The 13267-nt window shown below is 38.4% G+C and overlaps 1 protein-coding gene across 1 annotated transcript in view; it reads left to right on the top strand.

Annotated features, from left to right (window-relative positions):
- lrp1ab (low density lipoprotein receptor-related protein 1Ab) overlaps positions 1–13267 on the top strand; it is a 124461-nt gene that overhangs the window by 6037 nt on the left and 105157 nt on the right. Inside the window, exon 2 of the mRNA XM_084721038.1 lies at positions 12384–12524. Within this exon, the coding sequence (XP_084577164.1) occupies positions 12384–12524 (141 nt within the window). The remainder of the gene's footprint in view (positions 1–12383; positions 12525–13267) is intronic.

Raw genomic sequence — 13267 nt, 5'->3', positions numbered from 1 at the left:
TGTTCACTCTGATCAAAGTCACTGCCATGGCTCTCTCAGTCATCAGTCTGTGGTTGTAAATAAAACAAACATTTATTCTATCTGTGTGGCAAAGATATGGACACAATTTACAATTTATAGTATTTCTGTGTAAAGGAGAGTGTAAATTATCCCATTTGATGGATTGTATCATAATTACTGTGCAGTAGCTAACCACAAATGGTCATTTTCACTCTCTTGGCAGGTCACATGTAAAAATGTATACATTTAAGGACATATAATACTTAACATACAACAAACAAATACGGTGTAAACATTTGTACACATGTATTACTAGAATTTTAAAAAATTCTCTTTTAATAATATTTCATTCAGTAGTCATCAATCATTTTCTGTGATATATGATCTGCTGGTCAGTGGCCAAAGATTGACAATATTGTGAGATGATATAAATTTGTTACCATCAGAGATCTTGCCATATTATTTAATCTGTGGTAGATGTTCTGGAAGGATTAAACCATTGTGGATAACTGCTTTATGGCCACATTGGGTTTTCATATTATTTTTGCTTTAGGCTGATGAAGTATTCGGATTTGTAAGGTATATATTTTGCTGGATTAGACAAAAGTATAACGTGCAGATCCACAATATACGTCACAATACGTATTGTAATATCCTCATATAAAATCAAAAATCCTGTGCTACCTTGCTGCAACTTAAGCATGTTTAATCTGATCATTTGCAATCTCGTGATCATCTAGTCGATCAGATTTACTTCAGTTCAAAACAACATTGAATAATTTCCTCTTATATAACCATATAACCTATGCAGCATACTATATGTAGCATGCCCTTAAGTTCCTGAAAAGGTTAAATAAATGGTCTACACAATGTTGCCAGATTAGAGCATACTCTGAAAATACGATGTCATGATATAAAACTTAATGCATCTCATAAAAGCTTAATGGAACGCCAATACTTACAGTAACATCCACATGTACAATAACTATTAAATTAATCAAATGAATATTACACGAAAAAGATTGCAATTTTATCATTAAAATCTTAAGACGGAATCTACAAACGATTTTTAATAAAGCATTAAAAAGATTTTAAGAAGACACTTAGGTATGATAATAAACTAGCAACTATAATGTTCAAGATATTCACATTCATTTTTCTCATATGTACATACTTGTTATAAAATATATCCAAAATACATTTCTGTCAAGTTACGATGTTCTCAGAAAATGTAAACAAATTCCAAGATTTTACAAAGTGACAGTGTAAAATCTGTCTTTGCTGAAGTGTTTGCCATTTTAATAAGCAACGTTACTAAATAAAATGTTTTCCATGTTAATTCTGTCATTGAAAAAAACATTTGTCGAGACACTGCAGGCTCATCTAATGAGCTCTAGTTTCACTTGTTACATGTGAACTCTCATAAACCTTGTGCTTACATTTATTTATTTTTGTACACAAAAATCACATTCCCTTTAGTTTGAAAACTACTATTAATAGCTCTTTGCAACATCTAAGTTTCTATTTCCTTGTCCGATTCTTTTATCACCTCAAAACTCTGCTGCATGCAGCCAAGAACCAGTTGGATGTACTCTCTGGTTTTTAACAATACTATCAAGATTGAAGGGTGTGTGTAGTCTTTGACTTTAACTGTGCTTGCCAAGGTCCACACATAGCTTTTATGTAGATTAAAAGTAAAGTAAACTACTGAAAGTTTCCAGTCCATTGTGATGTTCTGTTATTTGTAGGACAATCATCACTTTGTGCTCATCAATGAGCGTTAAATCACTTACGCTGGCTCAGAGGAGACCATTTATGTATCGCACAGTGTAGTTTTCGGACATCACCACTGAACAAAGAGGTCATCTGTTAAGATGTGAAGTGGATGACAACTCATTTGTGCATTGTTTATGAGTCATTCCTTGCAATTATTGAGCCAGGAACATTCCTCCCTCCAGCCTCTATTAGAGTGAGTCTAATGAGGGATTCATAGAGATCGGCTTGCATTAAAATCACAGAAACATTTCATTCTTCAACCGAAGTATATCCTCTTGTATAGTAACATACTGTATCCATACCTTCATTCCTGTAGCCTTGGATGTTTTTTTTTTCCTGGTAGCTTCAGAGGACAGAAGGACGACAGGATTTACAGTCATTTCAGTTGCCGCAAATGCCTCAATTTATGTGGTGCAGCCCTCATTTTGTGGTTCACATGTTCTGTTTTCATAACAGCTGAATCTGGTTTGACTTCTCCTCTCTGGGTACACAGAGCTGTGCTATGCAGAGACTACAGGGTGAACTCTGTAGAAGACACCATGAGCCTATTTACATTTATCTTCATGTCCATCCATCACACTCATTCATTGTATGTCCTTTTACTGTGTTGCCTTTTACTGCTCTGGCCTCTGACGTCCTGCAGAGCCTCATCAGGTTACCTCCGAGGTCAAAGCTTCACCCTTTTGTTTGTGTGATGACACGAAAACAAGGGTTTCAGGCACTTGAGTAGGCGCTAAGTCAAACTCCGTGTTCTGCTGTTTATGCATGTTCTACCTCTTTGAAAATGGCTGTAGTGGATTAGAACTTAAATAGCCTATGGACATTGTATGTGCATTGTGAGCTAGTTAAAGTGCTTCAGTGTGTGGCTGTGGTTTGGCTTGACACAAAGCTAAGTGGTTGTTTCCACTGGATGGGCACTGTCTGCACAGTGTGACCATTGAAGAAGTTGGTTCAATGGCTACAGCAGTGGCCAGGGCCTTTGAATAGTGTTTGTCACACTTGTTCTGTACTTTCTACAGTCATATACCATAATATTCCTCATTTTACATCTACAAGGCTCAGAATTTGGGTTAAAAAAGTAGCCTCTCTTCCATCTGAATAATTAATACAGCACAAAATTCAGTGGCCAAGGCCTTTGGATAGTGTTTATCACAGTTGTTCAGTGCTCTCTACCCTCGTATACCATCATATTCCACATTTTACATCTAAAAGGGTCAGATTTTGGTTAAAAAAATCTGTCTTCCATCTGAATAATTAATACAGCACAAACTTCAGGGGCCAAGGCCTTTGGATAGTGATAACCACACTTGCTGTGTACTCGCTACCCTTGTATACCATGATATTTTCACATTTTACATCTAAAAGGCTCAGACTTTGGTTAAAGAATAGTCTGTCTTCCATCTGAATAATTAATACAGCACAGAATTCGTGAATAACGACTCCCCTCTGCCCTCATTCTCTTCCCTGTGGTCTTTGTTTGGTTTTAATTGTTACTTATAATGCATGGATTCTTGCTTTGAAATCATGCTAAACCAAGCACAGAGAAATCACTTCAAACTTGACCTCAGGGGTCTAATTACATACTGTAGTCGGTTTGCTTTCTTTCTTTCTTTTTTTTTTTTTTAACTCCCTGAAACACCCTGGAAGACCTGAGTTCCACACTGGAGGACCAAGAAGGGGAGAAGTGATGGTTGATGAGAAACAGTCCTGGTTTTTATTTCCTCTTTCTCCTGGCACCGCCGTTGTACCCAGCAAGACCACTGAGACACAGAGTCCCATTTATTTATTCATTCATTCAAGTTATTTCACATTCCCATTCGTACTGTTATCTTTTAACAGCATTTAATAGAATCCACGCTCTATTGCTCAGCCTAGAAATTATCCACAAGGGCATTGGCTTGGTTGAATACCAGGATGTGCTCAGTGTTAGAGGCATGCTTGTGAAACAAAAGTAAATTTCATATATCAATTTGTTGGGTGAACATTCCAGTTGCATCTTATCCTTTTTTTGTACATGTGCTGGCTTGGCTTGACTTGGGTTGACTCAGCACATCAGCCCAGTATGGCAGGGTTTTTTTTTATCTCCGTTACAACAGAGCTACCCGCTTAAAGGTGTGTCTTAACTGAAGCTGTAAAATGCCGAATAAACACTTAGTTTCCTACAAATTCTTTGCAATAAATCATTTGTTATTAATGTATTTAAAAGTTTTTATTATACAGCAGCAGAGTCATCAGCAGGTGAAAACAAACATGAAACTGTAAAATAAAGCAGATAGCGGCTCAAACAGCAATGCAGGAAACAAACTGAGCTTCAAACCACAGAGATTCAGTCACAAATTGCAAATTAACTCACTACAAACTTGCTCCTCAAATGTTTCACGCCTCCTGTCCACGCCTGACCCTGACATGTCTTCATCGTTCCCACAGTCAGAGTCCTGGTTGGAGCCACTGTAATGTTGAATCACCTCAGCTGCTGTATTCCTGGTCATCAAACTGGCTTCTGTGCGTCTTGGACGGTGTGTCCCAGTCTAATAGGGTCGCTTATGGAACTAAGTAGCTAATGGCAGCTACAGTTAGCAGTAGTTTGCTGATGGCTTCAGAGTTAAAAGAGAAAAAGTCTGTGTTGCAACAATCTCCTGATACTTTCTACCTGAGACTCTCCTCACCAACTAAGAGTTTAGTTGAGTGTTATGGGGCAACTCTAGAGTTCTTTGTGCATTTGGATGATGGTCATTATCATCATTGTGTATGGCATTTTAATTAAAGAACATTACAGTGTGAAATCAGTCCTGTCTTACACATTGTATAAGTACTTCCTGAACTAGTCCCTCAGCAAAGAGAAACAAGGAACAAGTCATTTTCCCTTGAATTCAAAAGCAGAGCCGTTTGGTTTCTTTGAATGTAGCAGTTCGTCTGTAACAGATTGTCTTTTTGAGGCAAAGCTGTACACATGAAATCAATTAGAAGGTGCTGGAATGTGCTGCATGGATCTGGAGTTGATTTGTAGAGCCGGGATGGCCATATTGAGAGAGACAGATCAGGGGAGGGGGAAGTGGGTCAGTGTTGTCCCCCAGATGGTGATGGTGTCTGGAGGCCTCCATCACTTGGCTGCTGAATTGGTGCCACAACACCATTTACTCACCATCTCATCCTGTTCCATCCCACAGAGTTCCTTTTGGGTTTTGAGATTGTTACGTCAAGTTTTCTGGACTACATAAAAACAAAACAACACTTCAATTTCCCTCTTGCAAACGAAAGGGTGGCCTGGAAAGTACTTTATTCTTTTTATTAAGCACTCAGGAGGGATGTTTCTATAAGAGCAAAGCTCTGTGTACATTTATGCATTTGCTCATTCGCTTGTGTTTAATGCTTTTTGCCATGGGCAGTGCTTAGGGGCAATTCACTGCACTGTTTAGATAGCGCAGAGCGCCAGTGGGCCTACATAAGGAAATACAGTGTGTGCTCCATACAACTGGCAGTATGCTCAAACCTAAACCAAGTCAGCCAACTTGGAGCCTGGGCATCCACACACTAGGAGGTAACTCTAGTAGTTAATTTATAGCATAGCGTGTACGATTCAAACATTGGTTCAGTTAATCTTTTAGTGACAGCACCAGTGGAGGAGCTTGTAAATCAGTTATACTTCTCTTACACAATCATACCCTCTTAATTTTCTGGATTTTCTCAATTAGAATTAGCCACCTAATAGTACCTTACTAATGTTAGTTTGCAGCTAATGCTAACATTAAGAGGCGAGCACTAAAGAAAAGGTTTTTGCCTATGACTGGGATAAAGGTTATACTGTATACTTTAAAAAAATGAATCTATCTTGTAGTTTGTCTCTTAATGATAGCATTAGTTGCTATTAGGAAGCTAGTGTTAGCTGGCATGGTAGCTAGCTATGAAAATAAACTCCTAAGCAGGATCTAAAACCGTTAAAAAAAAAAAAAAAAAGACTGAACTTGGTATTTATACTGCTGTCCCTCCTGAGAATGTCTACATTTACAACTGAACTGTTAATTCAACAGTTGAGTTAAAAAAGTTTCATAAAACTTTATGAACCATGAAAACATGTTACTGAAACATTGTATGTCTTCTTACAGGCCTTAACAAAGTCTTAAAATGTCTCAAATTATATAAACATGTAGTCTTAAAGGTCATTAAATAGTCTACATTTGAATTGTTGCTGTCTTAGTTACAGCATGGATACTGGTTTCATTCAGTTTTTTAATTTTCTTCTCGTTGTTTTGGTTATCAGAATATCAGATAAAACGGCAGATAGAAGTTTTTGTTTCAGATTTCTGCAAGTCGAACTCCATGTAGATCAAAGATTCAGCACTTAATAAGCAGAGTAAACCCCTTAATGAATTTTTTTTTTTTTTGGTCAGTAAAACAGTTATTTTGCTCCATGATTTCTTGATTTGACAAGATAATAAGCTAAGAAAATAGAATTACAGTCCATAATTTCACATTTTAACCAGGAACATCCCGATTTAGTGTCCTTGAATGTCTCCTTGTCTAAATAAGAGCTTGAAATCCTGAAAAAACTCAAATTAGATGTTTAGTTGAGTGTAGAGAATTAGATGTTTAGTTGGGTAGAAACACTAATCCCGTGTCTAATGGACAAATACTCGAGACATTTTTACAGAGTTCTGGCTTTCAGGCATTCTTGGCTTACAGTTGCCTCAAGGACTTTCTCATCATTCATATCTAATGCCTTTGCTGTATAACTCTTCCATAAAGACTTTTTAAATGAAATACAAGGGCAACATATTGTAACTACATTAGAGTGACAGAGACAGACATTTTGGTTTTTGTGGAGGACAGCTGTTTTAAAATCATGCTGTGTGTGTGTTTTTTTTTTTTTTAAACGAGCCAAATAAAGATATTCGTACATGGTGTAATTTCTCTTCAGAAATAGAAACTCTGTTTCCTGTAGAGCGTCCAAACTTGCCCTCGCTGGGTAATAGTGTGAAATTCAAAACTCTTGAGGGTTTTAACTTAGGCTGTGAAAGTTATTTTTCTAATTTTCTTCTCTAATTAGATGTATTTTTTGCTCTAATAAATACCCACAGGATGGTCGTTTTTCTCAGGTTATCTTAATTTGCAGGCAGTGGAGTATAACATACAGATCTTACTTTGAAAAGTGGATGATAGACAACAGAATTACACAACAGAGATTATTATTTGTTTTAAATGTGATAATCCTATTTTTTGTGGGTAGAAGAGTTGAATGCAGTGGGATTTCCTACCATTTAGTCACAGCGGTGCGATCAAGTTGCCTTTCAGCTGTGAGAGGAAATGCGCTAGTTGGAAAGGCATTATCACTCTGTTGGAGGCGAACACACTGGGCTTATAGGAGTTCCTGTAAGTGGAGTATGTACCTTGATTCAATGGGATTGGTGTTTGCTGTTGGGCCAATCCCAGGAGGCTAAATAAAAGCCTTCTTCATTCCCCTTTGTAGGTAAAGTGGACTCAAATGGTTCAACATCCCAGCCTCATTTGGACCCTCCAAAAATTGTCAGCATTTTGGCAGTAGCTTTGGGGGAAAAAAAAAGCGACTTTGCAGGCTGAATTAACAATTCACATCTCTGTTTGAGATATTTCAGTGGGCTTTGAAAGAGGACTGCTGAGGGGGGAAGACTGCCAGTCTTTCCCCCAGTCTCTAACCCCTCCTCTGCCACAACCTCCAATTAGGCTCAGAGGTTCTCCCCTCTGCGGTCATTTCATGCTGGTGTGTAAAGCCATGATAAAATTAGAACCCACAATGTTTTATTTCCAGTTTTATGCCCACTCACAGGGAACAACTGGCTCAACCCAGCTGCTTCACACAGGGACCAGAGAGATCCAGAGAGATGCCTTCACACAGGAGCTTGCCGGAGGTTTCAATGCTTTTACTCATTGGCGCTCAGTGCCATGGGCGTCTAGTTATAGTTAAAAGTGGGAAATATGGCAGGAAAATTTGCATTAACAATCTATAGCAATATAGAGGCTTCATTCATGACCATTAAAGCTGCTCTTTCACTTTAAAGCTCAGTTTATAATGTACAATTATATGTATGAAAATATAAATTTTTCATTTTGTTCTGTACTTCAGCAGAGAGTGGCAGATAAATGCATACAAAAAGCAAACGTGTCCTGCATACTGCCATTAGAAATTAGTACAATCAGCTGATAATTATCCTAATCAGCCACCATCAGTAATCAATGCACGCATTATTATATTATTCAAACCAATAACTAACAGCAGTCAACGTCAGACAACCTTATCTTCTTCTAGCAGTTAACTACTGTCTATAGGCGTGACAAAATGTAAAAAAAACCCCAACATATTAGGCTTAAAATAAACCTCCCTGTGCTCTCCAGGGGAAATATTCTTTATAAAATATGAAATATTACAATCTCTTAAGTGTCCGTAAAAACTCACAACTCTAGAAACAAAAAATAAAAGTTGCCATATGTCGACAGTCAATTGGGCATCAGTAATCCAATAAGATAAACTGTATTAATGTACAAATTTTACAGTTTGGACATTTTTCGCCTCCAATTGCTACCAGCCCCTGTTGGTGAGCTGATTTCTTACTAAAATTCTTGCTGTTTGTCTGTCATATTGATTGATTGCGTAACGTTTTGTTTTATTTTGTGTGTTTTTTTTTTTTTATATTTATCTTTTTTTCTGTGGCTTCGAAGATATTTCCTTGGCCACACACTCTCTCAAATCTAATAGTGGGAATGCAGCTGCTCCGTTTGCTCCATTGCTCATGTTCATATGAGTGCTGCTGCTTGTTTGGTTGGTGGTTCTTAAGGCAGATTAAATGGCAACATATAAGACCAGGCAAATGCAGTGTATTTACCACCACACAAAATCTACCAGGACATTTGTAAGCTGAAAGGAAGCAAAACTAACAAGTTGGCCTCAGGCCATGGCTAACCTCGCTCTCATTCCTCCATCGAGGCGTTGGGTGTGTTCATTTCGTCTAAACCGATTCAGTCGCTGGTGTCCGTCTGTTCTTTTACTGCTCACTCTCATCCTCAATTTTACATCCTGTCACAATCTCATGACATTTAATGCAGACTCTGTATTATGGCGTCTCATGGCTGGGTTTAAATCTTATCCTCTTGCATCACTTGAATTCTGTTTTGTAAGCCTTGCCCCTGCCATTGTGTGAAGAGAAGAACGAGACGAACGCTCTGCATTTTAAAATCCAGCGCTCTCTCTGTCTCTTTAATCTCCTCAAATATCAAGGTGTTGTTCATATAATGAAAGCTGTGATTTGATCCTTGCAACCCTTTAGCTTCTAATTGTATTTACAAAAACATGACACTCAGAAGACTTAGTGTTTGACTTGCACATACTCTTCACTGTCACATGAAAAAAAAGAGCAGGGTCTAAACCCCTTTAGTCTGACAGTCAAAAGAAACGTGATTGCAATGATACACTAGCCTCATGCTCTCTTGTGATTTCAGTCACATCCCAGCCCCCTTGCGGTGCACTCCCCCACCCCGCTCCCTCCACCGCCCACCCCAAACACCTCTCTGCCTGCCAAGTACGTAGGGAGGCAAGTCATCCAGGGCGAGAGAGGGCTCGGTCCCTGCAGAGAATCACAATGAGACCTTCGGTGTTGTCCTTCGCAGAGCGTTGCTGCTCAACACTACAGTAACAACAACCTCCTGCCTGAAATGGACTTTGTGGTCTTTTTTTTTTCATTGTGTGTAACATTTTTGAACACTCGCATGTAAGGAAGTATTTCTCTTGTGTATATTTGGCAACCTATTTTCATTCTTCTTCATACTGAGAGAAAATGTTGCCATAGAATTTCTCTGTTTGAATTTGTATTCAGGCTGGATTTTTAATTTGGCAGTTTTAGTGAAGGATTGTTATTAATGAACTTCAAAATGTACTCTTGCTCTATTATTGTATACAGCTTTGTAAGAATTTTAACATTATGCTTCATTTAAAGGGTCAGTTCACATAAATTACACCAGTTATGTGTAGCCGTGCGGACAATTTTGGTTTTTTTTATCCAGTATGTGTCATAGCCATCTGTCTAGGTGAATGGAATGCTTGAAGCATTCAAACCTTATGTTTTTAGAGAGTTCTGATCCGACTGGTTTTGGATGTATACCTAGTTTTTGTTTAGAAAAGTATGACACCAGCATCAATACCAGTATCCTTAATGTGATGCTGTGCTGTTACCAATAGAGTACTTCATTTTTTACCTTTTTTCTACTTCATTCAGGATCAGTCATGTAAATGGAAGCATTCCTGAAGTAATCCTTCCAGGATTAATGCATTTATTTTATTTTATCAGACACCACAGGCATGATATAGCCATACTTTGGAACATTTTGGTGGCATTTTGGCATGCTGAACTGCCAGCTCCGTCAAATACACTGCACTCAACTTCACCACGCCACAGAGTGCAGGGGCCAACAATAAGGCTTGTCCGTGTGCTCGGGACACGCGAAATGCCTTGTTGGGCAAGTAAATCTGGCAACTCACTTGTCTGATATGCAAGTGGTAGAAAACAAGTTAAATTATTTTGACCAGGCAAGTTAAAAAACAAACAAACAAACAAACAAAAAAAAGACATTCATGCTGAATTGTGCACTGTTTGGGTTGTAGCTGCTGTGGCAGTGAGCCAATCAGTGTTTTGATTTTTTTTATCAATTTAAATATATATAAATATATAGTATAAATATACATTTTATAATTTTCTTTTAGATCTGGGTACAAAAAAGTACAAATGCAGGTATTGTTTGACTGGAGAAGTTTCAGTACTTCTTGGTATTGGGTTATTTTGGTTGATACCTGAAAGGTATTGACTGGATTATATTTCTTATTTTTATTATTATCATTATTGTCTTTGCTGTTGTTGTTATTATTATTTCCCTATTTTTCACAGCATGATGACAAAATTGAGCAACATCTCTGTAATTTCTTTAGCCTTTGCGTTGTCTGCTGGAAGTTTACCTTGCCTCTTGAGTGCATCAGTGTGATGTGATCTTCTGTGATGTCAGATTTATATCTGATTAATTAATTACTTTATTTTTTTTCCCCAGAAACAATGGCCCTATCACTCAGAATAATCCAAAGACCTTCACTGACCAGTTTTCAAGCAGAGAAAAATAGGTCCCTTAAAAAACGAACTGGTTCTGCAGATTATCCAGAGTGACATAGACAAGACTTTTGAAAAGATAATTTAATAACTATATATATGTTTCAGTGTCTTGAGAAGCACCGTAGAAATTCCATTCCAGTTCCTTGTTTTGGGTTGGAGGCAGATCTCAGACAGATATGTCTCAAATTGGGCAAATAAAACCAAAACTATCTCCATGGCCAGACACCACAAAAGGTTAAGTGTGAAAATATGTGGGTGTTTTGTTATTTGAGTGAACTGACCCTTTAAGACACATTTTTAAAAGAGAGACAAATTTGGTGTTGACACACTGATGCAACACCGTGTAGGTAGAGCTCCATTTGACCGGGATTTTTCAGAGTGTGGCTGAGTTAAAGCATGTCAGCAGTGTCAGACCACTGATGGGTCATGAGCGTTGCTGTGGTGCTGCTAGCCTGTGGTACACCTCAACAATCTGTGCTGACTTTCTGCCCAGAACTACCGCGCTCTGCAGTTTCCCATGGCTCAGACGGTGATTGAATGCCCAGTTATGTCTGTGCTGTGACACATGAAAGAGCCTCTGTGGTAAAAGTTGAAAAACACCTTAAGAGTAATAAAAAAAAAAAAAAAAAAGCGGAAAGAAATGAGATGTCCGTAAGAAGAGAGGAAACAACAAACAAACCCAGAACTAAAAGGCACCACTGTTGGTTGTAAACTTGTAGAGGAGTTTTTTTTTCTGAATACAGTGTGCCTGTGGGTCTTCTGATACAAAAACATCATTGTAAACTTGGGTTGACCCTTGCATGTTGCTTTGCCCTGCTGAGTTAAGATCTATGCTGCTAGAAGCTGGAAATTTCCTTTTGAGATTCTGTACAGAAAAGAAAACAGCAGTATTTTATCACATTAAAGGAGCAATATGTAACAATTGCACATCCAGAAATGACTAGCGCAGTCCAAATAGCGACTTGGAGCCACAGACTGTATATTAAAAAGGTTTGAATCCACAGCTCTGAAAATACACACTCTGGAGTTTGAGTCCAGTGACTGCATGCCTCACTGCCTGCCATACTCCATTAAGATGTCTCTCAATTTAAATGTTATAAAACATTCACTGCTTCTGAAAGATTATTATGATTTCATATGACTCACAAACAGACACTTTGTGTAACATTCTGCATTTATTTTTAACTCTAATTAATGTGAAACAGGCAAACAGTAACATAAGTTATGTACGGGATTAGAAATTTCAAAGGAAGGCTGTAGTATCTCAGCTTAGCATGTTTCCTTAATCTCTGATGACATATGGTGGTCTTTTTATGATTTCATACAGCAAATATCTTACATATTTCTCCTTTTAAAACATTAACTTTAATGACGCTATTTCTCAGATTAGGTGTATTTCTCTCTGAATGTATTTGTGATTGAAAAGCGTTTCCAAGCACAGTTGTATTTCATGATGACACATCAATTTTCTCCTTTTTTATCCAGCTCCCAAAGCTGACGACCACCCAAAGACCTGCAGCTCTAAGCAGTTTGTATGTAAGGACCAGGTGACCTGTGTCTCCAAAGGCTGGCGCTGCGATGGGGAGAAGGACTGTCCAGATGGCTCGGACGAATCGCCAGATATCTGTAAGTGTGGCTGCATGAAAGCAGCGTCTAAAATCGTCTCTCAGCAGGCCTGTGCCCATAGTGCTCATGTTCTGTCCAAGCTGTTGGTTTGGGGCATTAAGCATTTTTTCAGCTTTTACTTTGTTTTCTTGAGATTGTTATGTTGCAAATTGACCTTTTTTAACTTCTGTCACAATGTTGTTGATGCTGCATGTGATGTTATAAGACATTCACTACCTCTAAAGAGTTCGAAGAGACAACAGCACAATGTTCAGACAGTTAATTTGGGGCTGAATAAAAGGGTAGGTTATGCCCTTTCTGCGAAGGACACAGGCTCACAGTGTGTGCTGTGGCTGCTCTGCTGAATTATAGCTCTAATTATGCGGCCGTGTTTAGTCTGAATGTTCAGGGATGTGTCTGCTCTTGTCTGGACTCTTGTGGGATCTCTTGCAGTCCCTTAGAGTCTTGTCCCAGCTACTCACATCTGTCAGCCTCTCCATCCTGCCACTTCATCCATAAACTCTCCCTGATAAAAAAAAACCCCTCCCTCTGTTCATATGCGGGCACTAATGGTGATTTTACTGTCTGCATTCGCCACACCTTACATCTGTCATGCCACAAGTATTCTCACAATAGTCTGGCATGCAGAGACAAGACGCTGACACCCAGCATTAAAGAGACTTGTTATTGTGGGTGGAAACACAATTAAGTATTAACACATAGAATTAGGGATTGAAAATGTGTGAGATGGCTGAGGGTGATGA

This window comes from Lutjanus erythropterus, chromosome 6 (genome assembly GCF_056507025.1).
Source record: "Lutjanus erythropterus isolate fLutEry1 chromosome 6, fLutEry1.hap2, whole genome shotgun sequence".
In the NCBI taxonomy this organism is placed as follows: domain Eukaryota; kingdom Metazoa; phylum Chordata; class Actinopteri; order Lutjaniformes; family Lutjanidae; genus Lutjanus; species Lutjanus erythropterus.
The sequence above is the reverse complement of the archived record's forward strand: the minus strand, read 5'-3'. Positions and strand labels throughout refer to the sequence as shown.